This window comes from Lactuca virosa, chromosome 4 (genome assembly GCF_052849685.1).
Source record: "Lactuca virosa cultivar CGN04683 chromosome 4, Lactuca_virosa_CGN04683_v6, whole genome shotgun sequence".
NCBI classification, from domain to species: domain Eukaryota; kingdom Viridiplantae; phylum Streptophyta; class Magnoliopsida; order Asterales; family Asteraceae; genus Lactuca; species Lactuca virosa.
In genome coordinates this window covers 108,841,167-108,867,403 of record NC_136429.1, presented here as the reverse complement: position 1 = coordinate 108,867,403, position 26,237 = coordinate 108,841,167, and the positions used below count along the sequence as shown (strand labels likewise).

Here is a 26,237-nt window from a genome sequence, read left to right as displayed (position 1 = left end):
ACTTATAGGATCATCACATCTTTTTCGTAAACAGTTTTTGTTACAGAACATATCGGATTTTCTGGGTTTTACAAACAATACAAACTATTTTTATCAAACATGCTTATGAACTCACCAACATTATATATGTTGACCGTTTTTCAAAATAACTTGTATTCTCAGGTGGTAACCGTTAGAATGAAGAATCAACAAGTTTGTTTCCGAAATTTCTTTTGTGAAATGTCAATCATCAAACACTTTATGTTATGGATTATGTAATGTAAACAATGTACTTGATGTGAACAATGCCAGTTGTAATGTATTAATGCATGGTGATGTTTATGTTATGTTTCATGTATATTCATTGTGATGATATTTCAATTTAAGTCACACGAGCCCTCGGACGTTTCCGTCGACTGGTTCGGGGGTGTGACACAGCATCTGAACTTATTTGGGTCACTCATCTATTACATGAACTACATGCATTGCCATCATCCATATCCACTCTTTTCTGTGACAACAAGAGTGCATTATTTCTTAGCCAAAATCCAATCTCTCACAAACGGGCTAAACATATTGATATTGATTATCACTTCATTCGAGAATTGGTTTCTTCTGGTAAACAACAAACCAAGTACATTCCCACTCACCTATAACTAGTTGTGTAACATCCCAAAATTCCAGACAAAAAATTTCGTTTTAATTAAGTTATTACATAAAACCATCAGTATAAAACATTCATAATAATATCTCATGTCAAAACCAGTGTGTCAATAATCAGGCATGTCATCATAAAATAATATCAGAATACAATCCCAAAAACCTCATGTACGGAAAACATAGTGTGATGCGCTGCGATCGAGCCGGCTCCTTTCCTTTGAAAATGAAGTACCTGAAACCAAAACTGAAAACCGTAAGCACGAAGCTTAGTGAGTTTCCCAGAGCTTACCCCACACACAATCCACATAACACATATCATGGTAGCTATAAAGCTACATATACCACATAAGCCATGCATACATAAACCTGTAAGAATGTCATGGGCTACCCCACATGGTCTTTACCTAGGACTGTCATGGGCTACCCCCACATGGTCTTACATCCAATGCCATGGGCTACCCCACATGGTCTTTACCTAGGACTGTCATAGGCTACCCCACATGGTCTTACATCCAATGTCATGGGCTACCCCACATGGTCTTACATCCAATGCCATGGGCTACCCCACATGGTCTTTACCTAGGAATGTCATGGGCTACCCCACATGGTCTTACATCCAATGCCATGGGCTCCCCCCGGGGTCTTCCATATGAAACACACAATCACATATCATATCAAATCACCAAAAAACTAACACATATACCATAATCACATAATGGGCCGGCCTTGGTGCCTTAGACCCATAGGTATGGTGAGAAGACTCACCTGGCACTGCTGAAGTCCTGCAGATAAAACTCCAGTGCTGGTTGACAGGTTCCCGAACTGCCAACATCAAAACATCACGCAATTAATAATTGGGTTCCACTACATAACCATAAATACATACTTTGTATAATTATTACATTACCCCAAGCTTGGCTTTATTCCAGCCTAAGGTCCAATCCATAGACTCAAAAGTCAAACTAGGAATCAAAGCCCAACATATGGCCCAATTTTCCAAATTGGGCCCAAGCCTTTACATGGTCTTATTCAAAGGCCCAACCATTTATTCCGGTCCAGCATTTGACACTCTAATGGCCCAATATCATATAATCCTTAAGGCCCAAACTATGGCCCATCTATGGCCTAATTTTCCAAATTAGGCCCAGACCTTCACATGGGCCTTACCCTAAATCCCAACAACATATTCTAGTGCATATGATCATTCTTGGATGACCCATTATTAATCCAATTACCAAAGCCCAATGGAAAGGCCCAACACAAGGCCCAAGTAAAATTAGGGTTTCACATAAAATAATGATTAGGGTTAAGTGTTTCTCGCTTAACCCATTAAGGACTTAATCCATTAAGTCCATCACTCTTCTAAATAGATAATATGGTGTGATTGGGCATAACACACAATTCCATTCCAATGGCCCAAATGTGGGTCCCGATTGGTCCAAGCCCATAAATCCAATATTAGGGTTTTATAAACCCTAATTAGGGTTTCCAATCCCATCTTAGCCCAATAGCTAGGTATTTTGATCAATTAGGGTTCAATGGACCCATTAGGGTTTCACTAAGCCCATTAGTCACATGCTTGGGCTTTTAGGTCCATTAAGCTTTATTGGGCCCATTAGGGTTTATTAGGCCCACTAGGGTTTATTAGTCCCTTTGTCCAAACATCCAAACGAGTCACGATCCAACAAGGCACACCGCCACCCGACACGGTGGCCGGTGGCGGCAGGAGGCGGCAGCCACCACCTCACGGTGGTGGTTTGATTTTTCCTTTTATTATTCCAATTTGTAATTTACACTTTACAATGCTAAATCTCAAAATAAACACACACATACAGCCACCCTATGGTGGCCGGTGGTGGTAGATGGTGGCAGCCACCACCTTACGGTGGTGGTGGTGGTGGCTTTCTAGCGATTTCCGGACGAACACACCAACTACAATTATACACCCACAATTTCCAATTTGCTCAAAAGGATCCAGCCACCCACCTGGTGGCTCACGGCGGCGGTAGGAGCTGTTTCACGGCGCCAGCGACGTCGGAAGTAGAAGGAACGGCGGCAACAAGATAATGGCCACCATGGTGGGCTGCCATGGTGGTTCCCACGTCTTCCGGCCAACAAGGAGCATACACATAGCTCCGAAATGCAACTAGGACGAACAATCCGACATGAAACCCACGGAAACACGCACCAACACAGCCACAGTCGGAATCATGTGGCGGCAGCGACGACTTCTTCTTCACGAGGTGATGCATCAGAAGAAGACGGCAAAGGAGTGAGGTGGTCGTGAAATACAGCCGCAGCGACAGCAGAATAGACGCTTGCTGGTGGTCGTCATCGTCATCGGTGATGGAACAGTAACAACGTTGCAGCGGAACGACCGTCGGCTAACGACCATAGTTGAAGGGAGCTTCGATCGGTCGGAACTGAAAGAAGTCGGGTGTTGCTTGATGGACACTGGCTGATCGGAAGGTGGAGCGGTTGCGGCGCCGGCGAGGGAGGCATAAGGTGGAGGTGGCGGCTGAACATGTTAGCATTTAGGGTTAGGGTTTGACGGTTGGTGGGGTTATATACCCCCGTCCCATTCCAAATTTTCCCATAACGACAGAATCAGTCCCTCCTTTCATCTTTTCTTTAAAATTCAGTCCCAATTTTACCAATTAAACCCTGCCCTCTAAAACCTTTACAAATTAAGTCCAAATTTGACAAAACAACCCCTCCTCAACAAATCCTTTTTATATTTGGTCCTAAATTACTCTTTAGCCCTCAGCATTCCAAATTCTTTTCAATTTAAGTCCAATAATTTACCGAATAGTCCCTTCCTTCACAATTCTTTATAAAATCAACCCGAAACTTACACTTTTAACCCATGAATAAGCCAATAATAAATTTTGGCTCCCAAAACCAACGCCCTACTAAATATTATGGATTTTAAGGCCAGGATTCATTTATTAATCTTTATCTATTTATTTACATAATAAACGGGGTGTTACAACTCTCCCCCACTTAAATTAGATTTAGTCCTCGAAATCATTCCTTGCCATCCCTTATGCCCCATACCACTCGAGTAATATGGTCACCATCCTGGGTACACCCTAGGCTTCCCAGGGTAGTTGTGTCCAATCTTCGCAAGGCCCTAAAATCCGCAGGTGAACGAATTTCCTCGCAACAAGTTCACACCTACTCCGTCTGAAATCTGTTGTCTTGAGATGGTCTGATTCTTTGACAGACCACTCATACTGAATCATTATTGTTGAATCTAGTCTGTTTATCCCTAAACTGACTACTTAAATTCTAATAACTCGAGGTTCCCACTATAAAACAGGATCACAGACCTAATTATCTCTGCAGATCATTTGTACCTGGCCAAGGCTCAGATACTTCTGCTGTGAGTGACTTGTCACTCCCCAAATCATCTAGCTATTTCGTCCGTACTCACAACCTAAAGCACAAATGCTAACACTGCCCAAACGCTGAAACTGATTGAACACTGAACTGCCTGAAGCAGTATGCTGCTACATAGTTGCTTCGGAAAATCTATCGAGACTTGCCTGGTCTCAATTCGTTCGCCAACCATCTGAATTATCGGGTTCCGGCACGGCTGTGGAGCCAAAGGACCCACACGCAGTCGCTCCACGCGACTTCTGAACCAAAATCCTTGCCTGCCAATAGTTGCCGTTAGTTACCTTACCACTATGGCCCTAACAACCTCCTGATTCAACCGATCAGGCTCATGCATCGAATCCTGACGTCTCTAAACCCACGACTAAAAGCGATTGCTACCTAACCAATGGTAGACTTATATAATAAGCAACCTTAAGCAATCCATTGCTTACTCGATCTCATAACTGTAGTGGTGTTCCTACAGTCTTATCACTGGCTCAACCAGATCTAATCCATCCCGGTAATTTCGAAATCCAATCTGTGGATTTCCATATCCTCACTGCTACACCCGAACTGGTGGGTACTACTGTCCCTTTAGTGGTCTAATAACGCTCTCATGCTATCTACCAACCTAGTGAATACTACGGCTACACCCATAGTCTTACAACACTCTAGCACCATCTGCCAACTTTGTGAATGTTACGGCTCCCCCGTAGTCTTACAACACTTTCCACACTACATGACTACTAGTAAATGCTACGGCTCCCCCATAGTCTTACAACACTTTCCACACTACCTGACTACTAGTGAATGCTACGGCTCCCCCGTAGTCTAACAACGCTTTCCACACTACCTGACTACTAGTGAATGTTACGGCTCCCCCGTAGTATTACAACACTTTCCACATTACCTGACTACTAGTGAATGCTACGGCTCCCCCGTAGTCTTACAACACTTTCCACACTACCTGACTACTAGTGAATGCTACGGCACCCCGTAGTCTTACAACACTTTCACAACCGCAACCCAATACCTTACCCCTGATCTATCGATTCATACGCATGAGGAATCAATCACATACTTGACCGATCACCCGAAATGAACTCGATTCATGACTGGAGCCCCAACCTGTTTCCCCAATTTCTGTTATCAAGCCCCCAAGAAGACGTGATTCACACGAAGGGGAGTCTTACTAGACTCCAAACTCGCACAACCCTCAAACCAAATAGCCACTTGGGCCGCCATTTTCCCTCGATGAGGACGAGAAATATATCCCGGTTTCCTACCTGTCCCTGTCCTGAATACCTGTGTGATTCTCCCCCACTTAGATTCGACTAAGTCTTCACAATACAGGAGATTTGAAGGATTCCCGATCCTTCTTACTCTTTAATAACCAACTTCTGACAACCTGTTTCCTGTCCGTGCGCGTGTTCTTTTACTGGCCCAAATCCCCCAAGGACCACGCCACTCCTAAAGATCAGATAAACACTTCCCGAATCCTAGCGAAACTAATAATCTCAGACGCCTTGAAATGATGCCCCGCTTATATCTTGAAGTCCAAATAACCGATGTCCAGGCCAAGCCTCAACAGTAAACCACTTCCCTTAGTGCCTCCAAAAATTGACTCGAGCACAATGTCTGAGTCACCAATCTTGTCCGTAAACCTTCCGCATCATATCTATGAACCGATCCCGACCCTAGACCCAGATAACATTGAACGCTCCAAACCAGCAAAGAGGTAAACCACTTTTCACTAACCACCCCGTAACTCACGGTATGCAAATAGCATAAGACAATGTTTGAAGGTATAACCCCAAACACAAGCGGGAAAACAAACCCCGATATACACTTCCTAAAACCCTTGAAGCGAAAACCCTCGTGCAGTTTCCCACAAGAACTGCACTGAATCCTGCCCTGATGGCCTCTCAAAAGCTGACCCGAACTCTTGGGTCTCTTTCCTGGACCCTCAATATAGGCACCCGATCTGTTTCCCCCTTCCCAACGTGCTCCAACCAATTCCCTGCTCTCGAGCTCTAGAAATCATATCATTCAGGGACTCGCACCCTAACTCACTTGCCAGTCCAATCGTCAATGGCTGAACTGCCATAGTTGGAGCGACCTCTGCACTACATCGGGCTACTAACTATCCTTAAGACATAGTCTCCAATCCCGAAAGTGCAATAAATCGCATAATCGATCCCTGCTGTCCGATACAAGAGATCCACGACGAACTCAAAACCCTGGCAGTCCTTCCACTAACCGGCTCACTACCAAAGCCGGGACCATACCCTGGTCCTCCCTTATGCGTGCTCATCCTCATCTGCACAACAGCTATCCCCACTATCAGAACATAGCCAAGAATTTCCCCTTCCCATCAACTTCTTAGATTCTCCAAGATTCTCACTGATTCGAGTATGGATCTTGTGCTTTCAGTAGTACGGGCCCACACTACCTTCCACACCTATCCATACTTTCCTAAACAATCCTCCCGAATCCTCTAAGTCATCTATCCCACTGATACACCAATATCTGCTAAACAGCAACACAATATCTACCGAAGCACCTCCTAGGCTTTCCTAGGTTCTCAACCTCGCCCTGCCATCAGCTGCTGAAGAACTCCCCACGATGCCAGTCATCTACCTCCTGGATATCGTCACATCCACTTAGTAGATGACTCCCATCACTTAAGAGTTCCACAAAGCACAAAGCAAGCAGCATTCGTGCAGTTGCACTCCAACCCAAAGAACTGCCATAAAACATTCAGTCCACATATCGCAGCTCGCGCTATCCACATCCATCAATCCTCACTGTCAGCTGCCTTATGCATGCAAATTATACACAGAACAGGATCCAATAGACTGTCGAATAATAGACTCTACCCTAGGACCACAACCAAACAAGGAACAGGAAATAAGGCCAAATTTATTATTATAAGGCTATAAGATCCTAACCGTATACAATTTTAAAAGCATACACATAGCAGTTACAAATATCAATTATCATTCTCATTCCAGCATGGCATCCAATATTCCAAGGCTACAAGCATCACATACCAGGCCAACCTATTGTTGACTACTCAGAACTAGCATGCAAGTCTACCAACTCATACAGCATATACATGCATCTCCCCTAGCCCTAACTAGCATGCGAGTCACAGATTCATAAACCAAGTCATAACAGACAACATATGTGGGTATTATGGGGAAACTTACTTGAGCTCGGCTGATTGCACGCATCACACACATCGTTCTTTTCAAAGTTATTTTCCCTTTTTAGTTTCTTTTTCAAATTCCTTTTTGTAAAAATGATTTTCTTTTGGAAAATTTCATACCAAGTCCTCAGTCTGAGTCCAGACACACCCGAGAATGTGCCCGAATCCCTCAAACCAAGGCTATGATACCAACTTGTAACGTCACATAATTCCGAACCAAAAATTTCGTTTTAATTAAGTTATTACATAAAACCATCAGTATAAAACATTCATAATAATATCTCATGTCAAAACCAGTGTGTCAATAATCAGGCATGTCATCATAAAGTAATATCAGAGTATAATCCCAAAAACCTCCTGTACGAAAAACATAGTGTGATGAACTGCGATCGAGCCGGCTCCTTTCCTTTGAAAATGAAGTACCTGAAACCAAAACTGAAAACCGTAAGCACGAAGCTTAGTGAGTTCCCCAGAGCATACCCCACACACAATCCACATAACACATATCATGGTAGCTATAAAGCTACATATACCACAAAATCCATGCATACATAAACCTGTAAGAATGCCATGGGCTACCCCACATGGTCTTTACTTAGGACTGCCATGGGCTACCCCACATGGTCTTACATCCAATGTCATGGGCTACCCCACATGGTCTTTACCTAGGACTGTCATAGGCTACCCCACATGGTCTTACATCCAATGTCACGGGCTACCCCACATGGTCTTTACCTAGGACTGCCATGGGCTACCCCACATGGTCTTACATCCAATGCCATGGGCTCCCCCCGGGGTCTTCCATGTGAAACACACAATCACATATCATATCAAATCACCAAAAAACTAACACATATACCATAATCACATAATGGGCCGGCCTTGGTGCCTTAGACCCATAGGTATGGTGAGAAGACTCACCTGGCACTGTTGAAGTCCCGCAGATAAAACTCCAGTGCTGGGTTACAGGTTCCCGAACTGTCAACATCAAAACATCACCCAAGTAAAATTAGGGTTTCACATAAAATGATGATTAGGGTTAAGTGTTTCTCGCTTAACCCATTAAGGACTTAATCCATTAAGTCCATCACTCTTCTAAATAGATAATATGGTGTGATTGGGCTTAACACACAATTCCATTCCAATGGCCCAAATGTGGGTCCCGATAGGTCCAAGCCCATAAATCCAATATTAGGGTTTTCTAAACCCTAATTATGGTTTCCAATCCCATCTTAGCCCAATAGGCCCAATAGCTAGGTCTTTTGATCAATTAGGGTTCACTGGACCCATTAGGGTTTCAGTAAGCCCATTAGTCACATGCTTGGGCTTTTACGTCCATTAAGCTTCATTGGGCCCATTAGGGTTTATTAGACCCATTAGGCCTCATTGGGCCCATTAGGGTTTATTAGTCCCTTTGTCCAAACATCCAAACGAGTCACGATCCAACAAGGCACACCGCCACCCGCACGGCCGCCGGTGGCGGCAAGAGGCGGCAGCCACCACCTCACGGTGGTGGTTTGATTTTTCCTTTCATTATTCCAATTTGTAATTTACACTTTACTATGCTAAATCTCAAAATAAACACACACACTAAACAAAATAAACACACACAACCACCCTATGGTGGCCGGTGGTGGTAGATGGTGGCAGCCACCACCTCACGGTGGTGGTGGTGGTGGGTTTCTAGCGATTTCCGGACGAACACACCAACTACAATTATACACCCATAATTTCCAATTTGCTCAAAAGGATCCAGCCACCCACCTGGTGGCTCACGGCGGCGGTAGGAGTTGTTTCACGGCGGCATCGACGTTGGAAGTAGAAGGAACGACGGCAACAAGATAATGGCCACCATGGTGGGCTGACATGGTGGTTCCCACGTCTTCCGGCCAACAAGGAGCATACGCATAGCTCCGAAATGCAACTGGGACGAACACTCCGACATGAAACCCACGGAAACACGCACCAACGCACCCACAGTCGGAATCATGTGACGGCAGCGACGACTTCGTCTTCACGAGGTGATGCATCAGAAGAAGACGGCAAAGGAGTGAGGTGGTCGTGAACGACAGCCGCAGCGACAGCGGAATAGACGCTTGTTGGTGGTCGTCATCGTCATCGACGATGGAACAGTAACAACGTTGCGGCGGCACGACCGTCGGCTAACGACCACAGTTGAAGGGAGCTTCGATCGGTCGGAACTAAAGGAAGTCGGGTGTTGCTTGATGGACGCTGGCTGATCGGAAGGTGGAGCGGTTGCGGCGCCGGCGAGGGAGGCATAAGGTGGAGATGGCGGCTGAACATGTTAGCATTTAGGGTTAGGTTTTAACGGTTGGTGGGGTTATATACCCCCGTCCCATGCCAAATTTTCTCATAACGACAGAATCAGTCCCTCCTTTCATCTTTTCTTTAAAATTCAGCCCCAATTTTACCATTTAAACCCTGCCCTCTAAAACCTTTACAAATTTGACAAAACAACCCCTCCTCAACAAATCCTTTTTATATATGGTCCTAAATTACTCTTTAGCCCTCGGCATTCCAAATTCTTTTCAATTTAAGTCCAATAATTTACCGAATAGTCCCTTCCTTCACAATTATTTATAAAATCAACCCGAAACTTACGCATTTAACCCATGAATAAGCCAATAATAAATTTTGGCTCCCAAAACCAACGCTCTACTAAATATTATAGATTTTAAGGCCAGGATTCATTTATTAATCTTTATCTATTTTTTTACATAATAAACGGGGTGTTACAAGCTGACATCTTTACCAAAAGTCTTCCTAGGCCTCTCTTTGAGCAATTTCGTAACAAGCTTCGTGTTGGTCCACCACCGATCAGCTTGTCGGGGGATATTAACGTGTAATATATATATATATATATATATATATATATATATATATATATATATATATATATATATATGGGAAAAGGGAATATACATTACAGCCCCACCTAAGCTTACGTACTAAACCTCTTGAAAATACATTGTTTTACTATATAAAGATTACGGTTAATGGATTCACGATTAATACTTGAAGATGTAAATTCAAGATCGACACAATAGGGTTTAGGGTTTAGGTTTAGGGTTTAGGGTTTAGGGTTTAGGTTTAGGGTTTAAGATTTAGGGTTTAGGGTTTAGGGTTTAGATAAGGGAGCAAGAATATTAATTATCTTTGCCCTTCGTGATAGTGGAAAAGTGTAATGTTCACTTGGATGAAGTAGTAAACGATAATGGAGGAAAGAAAACAGAGATGGTAAAACGATAATGAAAGAAAGAAATGTTATCGATGATGATATATTTACCAAGTGAAACCAAACCGGGTATATTTACCAAGTTAAAACGACATATTTTAGAGGTTTAGTACCTAAGCTCAGGTGGGGCTGTAATGCATATTCCATATCCCATATATATATATATATATATATATATATATATATATATATATATATATATATATATATATATATATATATATATATATATATATAGGGGACGGTTCCCTTGAGATTAAAAAAAAATTAGAGATCTTGAGATTGAACCTCAGCCACGTATTTCTTACTTGCCGCTCTAACGATCCAGCGTACCGGCAGCAGCGGACTATGCCTAATCATAAATGATTATATGGCAGAGAGGTATAATCATATATGATTATGCATGTTTATACAAATATGTTTAATCATAAATGATTATACATATATGTCTGTTCACAGACTGAGTAATCATATATGATTACGACAGTTGATGGCAGAAACGGTGGTGGTGACAAAGATAGCGGTGGTATAAGTAACAGAGGTGACAGTGGTGGAGTCGGCTGGTGTCAGAGGTGGTGGCGGTGGCGGTTATGGTGGTGGGGATGGTGGCGGAGGATAAAGGAATGGGCGGCGCTGTGTAATCGTTTATGATTATTCCAGACCCGCCGCGCCGGTACGCCGGAAGGTTATTGCGGCAGATGTGAAATACGTGGCTGAGGTTGAATCTCGAGATCTCTATTTTATTTTTAATCTCAACGGAACCTACCTATATATATATATATATATATATATATATATATATATATATATATATATATATATATATATATATATATATAGGGTTAGGTTCATGTGAGACGGCTTAATTTTGTGAGACCGTGAGACGCAATCCTAGCCACTCATTTAGTAGATAAAACAAAAACATTTTTAAAACGCAAAATAATTGAAAATTTTCGAAATTTTTTTTTCCAATATTTTTTTCGGAATATATATTTTCCAAAAAAAAATACAAAAAAAAATAAAAAAAAAATACAAAAAAAGTACATTTTTTACATATTTTAGTAGAATATTTAGAATATTCTACATATCTGGCAAATCTAGTAGAATATTCTAAACATTCTAAAAATCATATTAGAAATGTACAATGTAATATTCTATTAGAATATTTCACGTATTTTTCAAAAAAACGGTAAATTTTTTTTTATTTTTTTTATTTATTTTTATTTTTTTAGTTAAATAAAGTTCCGAAAATAAGAATTAAAAAAAAAAATTTTGGATTTTTCCTTTTATTTTGTATTTTAAAATTATTTTTAGATTTGGTCTCACGGTCTTACAAAATTAGCATGGTCTCAAATGAACCTGAACCTATATATATATATATATATATATATATATATATATATATATATATATATATATATATATATATATATATGGAGTGGTTCAAATGAGAACCACAAAAGATTAAGAACCCTAAGAACCTCCATTTCATAAATAAATATGTATTGTGAATATTACTACATATGTTAAAATCCCGATTTTTTTCTTTTTAGAAAGAAAATGGCAAAATCATAATTTTTTTGTCTAATATTTTCATTCATTCTTACATTCATTCATATTCTAACACAATTTATATAAAATACAAATTTATACAGTCCATTTATAATTTAATACGTAAAATTCACAACTTAATACAATCAATTTTATACTAATTCTAAGAATTCTAAGAATTATCAAACTCTACCACCACTAACACCACCACACGCCGCCACCAACCACATGCGCCAACATTGCAACCATCATTCCTTACAAATTAGATTTGTGTATAAAGTAATGCAATGAGAAGTTAAATACTACATTCATAGTTTAATAAACCTGCTAATTTACTCATTTTGAATTTAATACAAAACAATTATAAAAAACTAATGCATTCTTATATAAGTATACAACACAAAAAATAAAAATATTCACAACAACATTTATACAAAAATTCATACATAAACCATTCATATTTTAACACAAAATTTATTTAAAAAAATCACAGTAAAATGTAGTCAATTCACAGTTTAACACAGTCAATTAGCGTTTAATACATAAAATGTACATCATAATATACTAAATTAACAATTTAATAGACATATATGTCATATTCTTAACTTGAACATTTATACATTTAGATGTGGTGGCTAGTGTTTCGTTCAAAGTTTAATTTACATAATATTCACAATTTAAATTTTATATATTTTATTTAAAATTAGAGAAAATCATATATGTGTATAATGTTTCTTTCTTCACATATTTCATAAGCAAACACAAAACTAATTCATAAAAAAAATCACAATTTAATACAATCAATTCAAAAGCTTAATACAGTCAATTCACAGTTTAATACACAAAATTCACAGCTTAATACAATAAATTCACAGTTTAATACATAAAAATTATATATTCACAACCATATTCTCAACTTAAAACTCACATTTATACGTTCATATTTGGAGGAATGTTTGTGTATTAAATTGTAAATTTATTATATTAAGTTGTGAATAAAATTTACAACTTAATACACAAAATTCACAATTTAATACAATACCTTTACAACTCATTGGCAAGTATAATCTCATATTTCAGTGTATAAATAGCTCGTTCACAGTTTAACACATAGATAAATTATCACTTATTTCAGAGGCAAACATCAAAATAAAAACATATACATGACTCATAAAAGAGGATAACTTATCTTAAATCAACGAAATAGATGAAGATGAGTGAGAAATATAACATATCTTTACTCTACCACCACCATTAGCATCAACACCACCAACTACCATATATTGCCATCAACCACCACGACCACCAACCATCTATGCCAAAACCACCAACATCTTTCCCTAAAAAATCAGATTTGATATAAAAAAAAATTAGAATTCACAATTTAATTCATCATTTTAGACACTAATTCACAACTTAATTCAACATTTCAGACACTAATTTACAACTTAGTGCATCAAAAAATACACATTTACAGCTTAATAACTTACATATTCACAAATTAATACATAAAAACACATATTCACATTTTAATACACTATATTCACAACTTATTTACATGTATAAAATTCAGATCTGGATAAAAAAAGTCAGAATTCACAATTTAATACAACATTTTAGACACTAATTCAAAGTTTAATTGAATATTCAAAACACTAATTCACAAAATAATGCATAAAAAATCAGAATTCATAGAATAATATGCATTTCAAACACTAGTTCACAACTTAATACAAAACTTTAAACACTTATACATAACTTAAAAGCTTTCAGATCTCGTTGAGGCATTTCATCAAACACCTTGTGTGTGCATTGTTTCCACCGCTTAATTTAATATTTCAGACATTAATTCACAACTTAATAACAGACATATTCACAAATTAATACATAAAAACACATATTCACAGCTTAATAACTTTGCGAATTTTGTTGAGACATTTCATCAAACACTTTGTCTGCACCAAAAATACTTTATTCAAAATGATAGAAAATCATATTTATACATAATGCTTCTTTTCCAAACATCAAATAAATAACATCTACATATATAAATAAAATGATAACTAATCGAAATGTTTTATATTAAATTTGTATTAGATCATAAAAACTTAAAGCATAAAATCAAATTTGAAGTCATCTTACCTGATTTGAGTTAGAGCATCGAAGTAGTAGATCAAAGATCATGGAAGAAGGCAACGTTTTATGGTGCTCTAGCGAGGTTAGTGGTCAGAGACGAAGCACACATTACAGATTTAGAGGTGTAGAAAGCCAACATCGGCGGTAACTGGCATCCGTTGTTACAGATTTGGAGATGGTTTGATGTTGTCGACAACAGATGTTCATCGATGTAGCGAAGGAAAGGCATCAACGGTTTGGCACTCACCGGAGCTGTAGATCTGAAGAAAGGTGGTTGTTGGTGTTAGAGCATCGGAGATCAAAGAGGAAGGAGGAAGGCAACGTTTTTTTGGTGTTCTAGCGAGGTCAACAATCGGAGATGAAGCACACATCATAGATTTGGAGGTGTAGAAGATCGACATCGGCGGTAGGTGGCATCGATTTTTCCAGATCTGTAAGTGGTTTTGATCGGTGGTAGAGGCAGCAAAGGGGAAGGAAGGTTTGGGGATTTTCTGAAATGCTGGAGAAGAAGAAAAGACGTAGGATCAGGGAATGACTTATGGAAATTGGCTAGTAATTTCATTTTATTTACAATAATGCCACCGTTTCATTTATTTTAAGTAGGTTGTCAATGTTCTTAATATTTAAGAGTTCTCATTTGAACATTTACCTATATATATATATATATATATATATATATATATATATATATATATATATATATATTTAGGGTTTCCTATTATTTAGCTAGTTGTATATATCATGTATTTTGTATAAATATAGTCAATAATACATCGAAATATTCATTGGGGAATTATTCATTACAGAAATTAAGAATGGACGACCTCTAAATGGATAGCGATTGTGGGAGAGAAGTAATTAACTTGATGCAGTTTTTTATCGTATTAAGAATGTAGTTAATTTAGTGGATTTGATGTATGTTGAACATACGATAACAATATTACGTACTTTCGTTCAGTTTATGGTTGTCTTGGAATATATCTTTTCTTGTTCAGTGTTGAGGCAATGGGTTTGATTGTGTATGGAGGATATTATAAGTTATATATAGAGAGAGTACGGTTAAACAAAAACTAACCTTATTCTATCTAGCTTCTAGTGAAATTATAATATGATTACTTGGAAGAATGACTAATTATTAACTAACTAAAATGGTAATTGTTATAACAAGATTGCACTACGTTTGTGAGTTATACAATAAAAATACATCGCAAAGATTGGTAAAAATATAAAGCCTTTGCACATGCCTGCCTTGGATTGGAAAACCAGGTTTGTCCTAATTAATAGTCCAACCTACACTGCACGCAATGTTGAACTTCGCAGATAAACGTCCCTACAGGGACAAAATTATGCACAACACCATATATAGTGGACAATTTTGTTTTTGTATTATATTGGTCAAATCAGTTGAAACGGCATCTGCAATTATTTTATTTTATGAAAATTAAAGGGAAATTGAATGTCTAAGATATATGCTTTTGAAAAACGTAGAAGAACATCTTGTCAATTCAGAAAAAAAAGCAAAAAACTTTGACTACTACGTAGGCTTGTTGTTGAGCCAAATTCTATATCAAACACAATCCATGTGCTTTGCTATTCATCCCGCAGTATTCAGTACCATTGTAAGAAGTTACTCACAAACTGAAGAAGAGAATGAAGAGCTTCTGTTTTCTTTTAGTATTGGTTCTCCTGGCAGCAGCAACTTCATTAGAGATATCGAAGGCTGAGAGTACTTGCAAACCAAGCGGTGGTATAAGGGGAAAAAACCACCTCATGGAAAATGCAACCGTGAGAATGACTCGGATTGTTGTGTTGAAGGTAAGTTTTACACCACATACACATGCTCGGCTCTGGGGACAAGTGAGACAAAAGCAACACTTACACTAAACAGTTTCCAAAAAGGAGGTGATGGCGGTGGTCCATCAGAGTGTGACAAAAAGTACCACTCTGATGACACACCCGTTGTGGCATTGTCAACCGAATGGTATAAAGGAGGGGACAGGTGCCACAAGTACATTACCATTAATGGAAACGGGAGGAGTGTGAAGGCGATGGTTGTGGATGAGTGTGATTCTACTATGGGGTGTGATGCCATACATGACTATCAACCACCTTGCCCTAATAATATCGTTGATGCTTCCAAAGCAGTTTGGAAAGCCTTAGGGGTATCCGAAAGTAACTGGGGAGATTTGGATATTACTTGGACAGAATGATATGTGAATCTCTAGCTTCTTGTAAAATGTCAAAAACCAATATTTGTGTTTTTCATTCGTGTGAATATTGTAATATCTTGGAAAGGTGTTTATGTAACTAAATTGGGTATTGTATTCTATACGAATTGTGGGGTGTAATTTGTAATAGAGGTGAACATACGGATCTACGAGACTTTTTTTGTCTTGGACCAGTTACTTGTCACTAAAATCAGATGGGTGGTCCAAAATCATATAAGATGCGCGCTTTTTAGTCAAACCAATTTTTCAATGGGCCTTTATTTTTGCATTGCACGGTTTTTTTATAGTAATAAATAAATAATGCATCATATACAAATACAAAAGCTAGATTATTATAATAATAATCTAGATTTTTAAATAACACAGTTTCGAAGGTTGTATGCATTAAACTTTTATTTTAGAACATCCTTCAAGGCTTCAACTTATTTTTCTTGTTGGCCAACTTTTTTTGTTTCAAAAGATCAAGCATAACCCAAAACAATGAAGTAAAAAAGTTAGTGATCAAAATTACAGCTTCTAATAATAAACATCAAGAGTTATATATAGTGAAGTAGCATTTTTCATATAATAGCAGATCTATTAAAATATATTAGGTTTTACTTTTAGTTAACTTAATAAGTAGGTAGTGAGAAAGTTGTGTTTACTTCCGGTTAAGTGTCTAGGACAAAATTTTGATGATGTTTGTTTTGGAAGAAGTAAATGTATTCGGTCTTTTTTCATGTTTACGGATTAGATATGGACACTTTTTTCCCATGTCTTTAGTCTTAATAAAAAAAATTATTTGTTTTTTAAAGTCTACAAAAAATAATGGTGATGGTAAAACTTTCTCAAAAAAAAATTTAATGTATGCTAAAAGAAAATAATAGTATAATATAAATTCTTTTAACAAATAAGATAATATGAGATGGCGTAAAATGATAATTGTATATTATCTTTCTAAGTAGTAGCCGATATTAAAACATGATAATATATATTGTTTTGAATCTGAATTTTAGCATCAGTCATAATATATAAATTTTCAGGATTGATAAAAAAGAGAGCACCTGATTATCTTTTTTTTTTTTTTTTTGCAACTGTTTTTGTGGAATGATATTTTTGATAGACTATCTGCTATTCAGAAGTTTAAAACTTCAACAGACATGTTTGAGAATAAAATCTTTTTTATATATTTACGATCTGTTTATTTCTAAGGATTGACAATCCTTATGTAGCATGTTACATATATGCATCTATTATTGATACCATCAAAAGACAACACGACAAACTATTGCTAGTCAATTACACATATATATTAATTTTTACTAGCCATATCAAACACGTTTATAGACTTAGAACACTGGACACACATTACACAACTATATGACACACATACTATAAGATACATCACAATTATTACATTTTTTATATCATAATTATTACGGAGTATATTTTTAATAGGTGATGGTATCGTGCTTGAACAGCATACTGATACTTGATGTTCTTATCTCTTACCCCGGATTATCAAAAGTTGAACTTCATTGTGTGTGTCATTGTTCCATTATTGCTGTTTCTTCTAGATTCTTGGTGGTGGTGGCAGGGGTGGTGGCGGAGGTGGCGCAAGTAGGGCAGAGGCGGTGGTGGCTCTCACTAAATTAGCACGAGAACCTTATTTGATTTTTACTCGGAACAGAAGCCACGAGTGGGTCTCCCTAAATTGTATTCTAGTGATTATAATAAACGTTTATCTTATAAAATGACTCAAAATAATTACAATTTTATAAATCTAACTTAGTGTAAAAGTTAATATTTCATCATTAATGTCGATGGCATTATTATTTGCAAAAAATTTAACAATATTGTTCTATTATACGCAAAATGTTATCTAAGTTAAAGCATATTACATTTGGATTTTGAGTTGGGGAAAAGTGATAATTTATATCATTATCATATCACATTCACATTTATCATGTAAAACAATAAACAACCGTGGAAATATAACAAAAAGAAAAAGGTAAAGAGACGAATGCAATACAAAAACAAATTTGATATAAACATAAGGTCAAATGGGCCTGAAGAGAAACTAAAATTACATTAAAAACACAGAGCTTTATGAACAGTCACTATATTTTTCAACTAAACTAAATAAATTTCATGGTCAAAACTCACGAGTCAGTACTTCCAATTGTTCTTTGTTTGCGTCTTCGTTTTCTTCTAAAGAATGGATCCACCCAGTTTGTGTCATCCTTTGCTGCTTTTTCCCACCGCTGTTTGAACGTTTTTAGCTCCATTGTTGATTGCCTCCTAATCTGCATCCCATATGTAATATGTTAACTGTGCTTAAATTCATACTACAAACATTTACGCTAAAGTTTATTTCGTAAAAAATATTAATAAAAGTTTCCAAGCATTTTCAAAAAGATAAATCGCCTTACCTCAGCTCGCATATCAACAGTGTGTCTCTGAAGAAAAAGAAAAAAAAAATGAAAACATAAATATAACTGAAGTGGAGTTGAGACAGGCAATAAATTGAAACCACTAGGGATTTGTACCTTTGTTAAATCTGAATCATATGGAGTCTACAAGAAAAAAAAAATCACAATGTAATTAAATTAATCAATAAGTGAAATGATTAGGGGAAATATTAAATGGAATTAGTTAAGAGGAAACCTTTTTGGCAGAGGGTCCGCCTAATGATTGTATTCCCTGATGAACAACATATTCTCTGTCAACAATTCCCACTTTCTTGGATCTGTCCCCCTGAATGAATAGTAAGTGAATTCATCAAAATCTATAGTATGATGAAATTATAAACAAATACAAAAAACATGTTTTATTGGTTGAAAGTTGAAACTTACCTGAGCACAATACCCGAGTTTTATATCCATTCCCCATCCATGAACAAGGTCATTCTGAATAAGATGCCAAGCACAATGCCATGCAGCCCTGGAGAAAACCGGAGCCATTCCTTCCACAAATCTGCAATTTAAATATCACATGTCTTTTTATTATTAAAAAAAAAAAAAAAAAAAAAAAAAAAAGTAAAAGTAAGTTGCTATTTTATGGAACTTACCCGGAACATGGTGGGCCATTACTGGTATCTGAACATTTCACACTGCCTCTGCTGTCATACACTCTTCTGTTTATTTAAACAAGTTATGGGCGTATTAAGAATAATTAAACACGTAATAGTTTTATAAGTATAAAGTGGAAATAATTAAATATTCACCTATGAAATTTACTTGTTCTTTTTCGTACTGTGATCCTATGATGTATACCGGTTGAATTTGGATCTAAGGCTGGCTGTGATATCTCGAATCCTTCTGTTCTAACAATATCCAAGTATCTGCAAATATATGTCATACAATAATTTACCACCATTTTTGTCAATAAAAAGCATTATTTCACCACATGAAGGACTATTAAATAAAAATAAAAGTTGGATAAAACTGATGGCTTAGATACAACAAATATACCTTCTGGGATTAAAATGCTGCACACCAAGATCTTCATCCCAAAGAAATATATAATCATAAATAGACACTGCAGCTGGATGCAGAAATCGTTTTGCAAACCACCTGAAATAACTTTGCTATTTAATATATAATATTTATACCAAAAGAACACCCAGAAAGTGCATAATTTGAAACAGAGTCAAATGCAAACTCATTACCACTTTGTTTGGTTTTGAGCTACAACATGTATGGCATTATTGCTCCACTCAAGATCTTGCCAACCATCCAACATTCCATCATAATGGAACAACACAATTGTAAAATTTTCTTGAAGAAACTGAAATTATCAATGTCAGGCTCTGATATTATTCACAAATTAAATTTTTATTCATCATTGTACCTTTTGAACAATTGTATTCACATTACGCTTCTGTTTCAAACCCACTGGAATTGCCAGCAAGTTATGTGTAGTGGAAATATTAGCCTGCAACCATAAATTTTACTTTATTTTACACCTAACCACAATGTACTCATATTTTTTTTTTACCCAAAATAGAAATATACTTAGTTTACAGAAATAATTAAAATTGTCTAACCTCTGACTTTGAACTACTTGTTGACCATAAAGGTTTTAATTCCAAGTCTGATTTAGCTTCAATAATACCACGAGGTAAACCCTTCAAGCTTGTGGAAGCTGACACAGTTTCCTAAAACACACACACCAAAAACCACATTAACACAAATCAGAGAACAAATAAACTCATATTTTTAAACAGATTCTGGTGAGCTGCACCTTTGATGTGTAGAACCGATATAATTTTGAGTCCAGCTGATGACACAGACAAATAAAAAATTATTAGTTAATTAGTTTTAGTCCAATTAAAAGCATAGTAATTGGAAGTATGTTACCTCTGTCTCTAAATACTGATAATTGGTTGTTCTATATACAATGTATAACATTATTGTACAGACAACTCCCATGAATGATTTCATCTTGAATCTGCTAAGTTCCTGCATATTTAAGACCTCTGTATGATGAGAATTTAGAATCCCTTTTGCAATGTCAACAATGTAGATTTACAGAGTTTGCCTCAGAATAAAACTGAATTCAATTAAATAAGCTTACCCAATCAAAAAGGATGTGTCTCTTCTTCAATAGATTCCTCCATGGTTTAGATTCTCTCATAGACAGATACTGTTCTTATATGTTCTCATGCCAAACTGCAGCCATTAAATTGAAGAAAACATCAATAAATTATAAAACTTGACACCTTTGTAATAAATGAGCACACAGATAATTATCAGTGATTCAGAATCTTCAGCTAGACTGTTAAAGCAGTTATGCATTTATAATGGTATACGTTTCTCAAGGAAGTCAGATATTGAGCTTTGGCAGGATTTATGACAGAGCCCCAATAAGCTCTTACTGGATGTGCCAATTAAGCAAAAGACAATAAAACATCATATGTTTGCTGTTGCACATCACTTTCAAGTCAACATATTAACAGTTTGAAACTTCTTGAAAAGTAATCAACCCTGATAATGCAGTATTAGGTAAACTTGATACGTTTTTATGAAAATTCTAAACCAATAAAGAACATACGACCAATTTGTGTGTATTAAATAAACCATGTAATAACTTCTTCTGTTTCTTTTGATATAGAAAACCGTGAATTTGACCATCAAATGTCAGACTTAGTTATTCACGGCAAATAATACAACAATAGCAGCTAGTAATTCTTGAATTTAGAGAGAGAAAGAGAGAAGATTGATGAATCAATTTAATAGGCTTTTCAACAATTGGATCAATTTGCGTGCACGCCGTAAACCTTACTCAATATGTGAAAATTTCGAGATGCAAATTGTCTGCATGTGACTCCTAGATAGAGAGAGAGAGGGGGGAGAGAAGGAGAGGGACACACGCACATAAAAACAATTGTACACTTATTATTTATAAACAGAACACTCGACCTATCAAGAATTTGAAATAAAAAGGAAGAAAAACAGCATAAGATATCTAGCTTTAACTAGACGCCAAAGAAAATCTCGTTCAAATCGAACTCTGTATTTTCTCGATATCTTTTCTGGTATCAACTCTTAGAAATCAATTTAAGCAAACAAAAACGAAATACACACATTCAGGAAGGTGATTTAATCAACGATTCCGGAATTCGGATGACAAATCTCAATCGAAAATTACTATTCACACTAGATATTGTCCTTTCACACGAATCGATAGATCTCTGGCTACATATATTTTGACGGAATCCAATCAGAGACTTGAATACTTAAAAACAACATAAGAAACACCGACCTCCGAGATTTGCAGATAAATCAGTAAAGTGAAATTGAAAATCTTAGCAGCTGAAGTAAAGCTCGGGGAAGAACAAATCACCGGCGATTGGAATCGGTATTTCCGCGAGAGTCAGATTACGCGAATTTAGCTCCGTGTATTGTTTCTGACTATAAATATACACACAGGATTTCTAGAGAGAGAAAGCGAGAGTTTTAGAGAGAGAATGAAGGAGAAAAGTGTAGTAACTTGGGATTTCCACGTTTCACGGCAATGAGATTTTATATGCATGCGTGTACCTCACCGATGAGGGTAGAGACTGTAAATTTGGGTCCTTGTTTCTTTTTTATTTTTTTTCCTTTTTTTTGCATTAAATACCTCGTACTTAAATCTAAATTCACCATTTCGAGGATACCACAAAAACGTCTTCTATAATCAATTTGCAAGTTTAATCCTTAGATTATTCATTTTTTTAATCTCAGATTAAAATAGCCATAGCTAGTGTTGCAAATATAATCATGTGGAAGGTGAAAATATAAGCAGTAATGTTTAATTTCATTAATTCGTCTTTTACAATAACATAAAATAAAAAAATCAGTAGAAAAATAGTTAGATTTTGTCATATGTTTGTACAAGATGCAATGTAATGTAAGTTGTATAGTGATCATAAAAATATTTGGTATGTGTTTACATAGAAATATTTAAAGGATATAGATTGGTTTGATTTTTTTTTTTGTTAAGAAGGTAAAAAGTTTTTTTTAGCATATTTTTTTGGTGAAAAAAACAAATGAATCACTAGATGAATTAAAAATAAAATAATTCATAAAAAAAATTTCCAAAAAACATTTCGATAATTCATTTTTATGATATGAATTCGTTCAATATTCCATAATTATTGTCATTATCACACATTCTTACTAATTTTTATTAATTTTTGTTTTCAAGCATCGTTTTTTACTCATTTTCATTCTTATAGAATACGACTCAATAAACATTATTATAAAATGATAATAATAAAAAAATTATTTACCAATTACGAGTCCCCCTCTTTCCTTTAATATGTTTTTTAATCAAGGTATTATTTCAAATTACATAAATATCCCCTGCATTTTTTTCATTTATTCACAAATTATCCACAAATAATTTCTACACATTGTTCATTTTCATATGGTTTTGCTCCCTAATTGCAGCGAAGCGCGACATCTCCACAAGTTTAGGTTAAAAAAATATTATGTTAGGAATATTTTTTAAACATGTACATAGACTGTATTTGTAATATTTAAAAAATGCATGAATTCCATTAATTCTATAACTGATTTAGGGTATGTTTTTATGTATAAATTTCATTTAAGGAACATTGTTTTCTAGGGTTTTTGTTTTTACAATATGACTAATATTATTTTACAAAGATTAATTAAAGATTGTAAAATTTAAATCTTACAAGTACACTATTTTTCTAAACTAGAGTTTGATAAATCATGCTAGTCGGTGTTATGCACATGCTCCTCTTTACTCTTAGCACTAAGCCACTAACCACCACTGTTAGGCCTAAATTAATAACGGTATAAGAATTATTCCGGACTAAAAGTGTAAAAGAAAATTATTGTGGTAACCTTGAATTTTAACTAATAGAAAAGGACGAATTTTGTAATTTACTCTTAAATAACAGATATTATTGCAATAGTAATTGCACATGCTTGACTAATACAACATAATAGAAATCTCTTATATTTAAAGTAAAATCCTATAAATTAAAATCTATATTAGTTCAGGGGTATCATCGTCACAATATAAGTAACTGAATCTTAATTTATATTACATTCGTTTTACTATTAGTGATTTAAATAACAATATTTTGACTATACTTAGATTTGATTATCGAATTAATAATCATAATAAGAATATAAGATTACATTAATCCGTTGGATCTCCTGATCTTATATTTATAATTATAGTCCTTTGTTGATGGCAATATTTTACTTGTTATTATATGATCGTCTAAAATAATTATTTTACAAAATTTCATCAACACATGTATAATCTTGTAGTATCATATATAATATATTGGTTAATACTTTAATAGTAAAACAATTACATGCTATTTAATAATTAAAATAAAATATTTGATATTAAAATGTTTAGTTGACTATGAGACAAGCTATATTGTCCAAAATATGATATAAAATATCGATAAGATATGTTCTTATTGTAACAATGTAATATCTTGTTATTCTTGTATATATTGATGATAGATAGATACATCTTTAATTGTAACTTGTTTGTTGTATTATATGCACATGATAAAAATTGGCCAAGGACCTACAAATCGGTTTCGAAGATGATTATGATGTATAATTATTTTTATTTTGGAATCTTGAAAAACTCGTCGACGAGTTTGACTTATAAAACCCCTAAAGGCTGTATAGATATGATCAAATTTTTTAAAGTATATTTTGCATCTCCCTTCACGTAAATAAAAACCATGCCCTTTAAATAGCTTTTTTTAAATATACTTTTTGCAAGAATCCTAAAACATGAATATACTATAGTTATTTTTTCGTTTTTTCTATAACGACTAAAACATTCATCCTTTAAATCTTATTTTTAAATTACATTTTTAACTATGGTTTGATAATTATGTGTCTTACATCCAAATGTTTTTGGATAATTATAAGTTTCTTACATTCAAATGTTAAAATATAAACATATTAAAAGCAAAAGCAAACCTTTTTTGAGATATGAAATTCCTAAATACAAGAATGATGTTTAGTGACGTATATGTTATATTGTAAAAGTTGTATTATACTTCAATTTATTTAGGTAAACTTGTTTTACAAGTCAAATTTATTCTTAAAATACGTTTTCCTCATTTATGTGATAGAAGACTCACTTATCACTTATATCATGTGACTTGAAAGAGGTTATTATATAACTTCACTTTATGATTTCAAATAACATTTTCGAGGCGATTAATACTCTCCAAATCATATTTCACGTTTATATAGCAATCACAAATTAGGAGTCATACGTATTTCATTTCATGCTCAAAAAGTGTTAAACCCCCAAATCGTGGAGATCTAACAATGTGCTGTGATGGTGGGTAGAATTCACATTTATCATGTGACTTGAAAGAGTGGTGCACATGAAATCATGAGGCAATCAATTTCACATTTTTCTTGTCTATGTACACCCATAGTTCTATCACTTCCATGGAAAGCAACATACGAGTCATGGGCATGGGAAATGTGAGGGGGTACGGATAGATTGTTACTAATAGAATTTTTAATTATTATCATTTTAAATAGAGACATATTCTTACTAATAGAATGAAATTATTTGATGATGGGGTGCGGAGAGGAGTATCTTATATCATTGTGATACAATCTTTTATGTGTCGTTATATATGTTTGAGTCTCTCTTTAATCTCTTCTTCTCTCATTAGTTTTAAATAATTGAAATTATATTTAAATTCAACCCATAACTAGCAAATTAAAAGGAACCATACTTTATCATTTCATTTATTTGAGAAATTGAAACAAGAACCATATGAACATTAAACGATCTAATAACCATTATTAAATAGTATTCGTCAATCTTAATTTACTTTGGCTTGATTTCATGTGATACTGGAACACCCGTTTCAGGTATAAACTAATTCATTGTATTTCTTAAGTTTTCATTTTGGGTGGCCACGGCGTGGTGGAGCCTCACCACGCCGTGGCAATATTTTCAAGGATCTCAAGATTTAAAGACTCATCACGACGTGGTCATATGTGTAACGCCCGCAGATTCGGGCTGATCAATTTAGAGACGATAAGCATCAAAAATGACTTTTTGGTAGAGGATTATTTAGAATAAATAATCTTAACTAAGTTTTAGTATATGTCACAAGATTTCTATACATATAAAGAACGCTGAAATCCGAATTATAACGAAGAAGTTATGACCTGTCGAAGTTTCGCGACAAAACCGGCACGACACCGGGAATCATAAAAAGTGAGTTTATGATAGAGTACTTTTTAGCCTTAGTGACCTAAAATAAAGTTGTAGGTCTCCACCTACGCATGGATATAAAGAACGTCGAAAACGGAGTTCGTATGCAAAAGTTATG

General features: G+C 35.5%; 1 protein-coding gene, 1 long non-coding RNA gene and 1 pseudogene across 2 annotated transcripts; 1 reads left to right on the top strand and 2 right to left on the bottom strand.

Annotated features, from left to right (window-relative positions):
• Nucleotides 1-13,100: 13,100 nt before the first annotated feature.
• Nucleotides 13,101-14,724, bottom strand: LOC145107079 (uncharacterized). The gene is made up of 2 exons (XR_013707727.1): nt 14,181-14,724; nt 13,101-13,378 (listed from the first exon to the last, which is right to left on the bottom strand). It is a non-coding gene; the product is annotated as an uncharacterized LOC145107079 (long non-coding RNA).
• Nucleotides 14,725-15,824: 1,100 nt separating this feature from the next.
• On the top strand, nt 15,825-16,384 carry LOC145168408 (kiwellin-1-like; annotated as a pseudogene).
• A 2,021-nt stretch (nt 16,385-18,405) lies between these two features.
• Nucleotides 18,406-22,365, bottom strand: LOC145107078 (uncharacterized). Its single transcript, XM_079043952.1, has 15 exons — nt 22,148-22,365; nt 20,960-21,054; nt 20,743-20,844; nt 20,627-20,662; nt 20,430-20,540; nt 20,234-20,317; nt 20,052-20,170; nt 19,855-19,956; nt 19,608-19,724; nt 19,452-19,517; nt 19,237-19,357; nt 19,049-19,138; nt 18,931-18,957; nt 18,814-18,840; nt 18,406-18,687 (listed from the first exon to the last, which is right to left on the bottom strand). Exons 2-15 carry the CDS (start codon nt 21,017-21,019, stop codon nt 18,544-18,546), a joined length of 1,206 nt encoding a protein of 401 aa, XP_078900078.1. The 5' UTR covers nt 21,020-21,054; nt 22,148-22,365; the 3' UTR covers nt 18,406-18,543.
• Between the last annotated feature and the right edge of the window lie 3,872 nt (nt 22,366-26,237).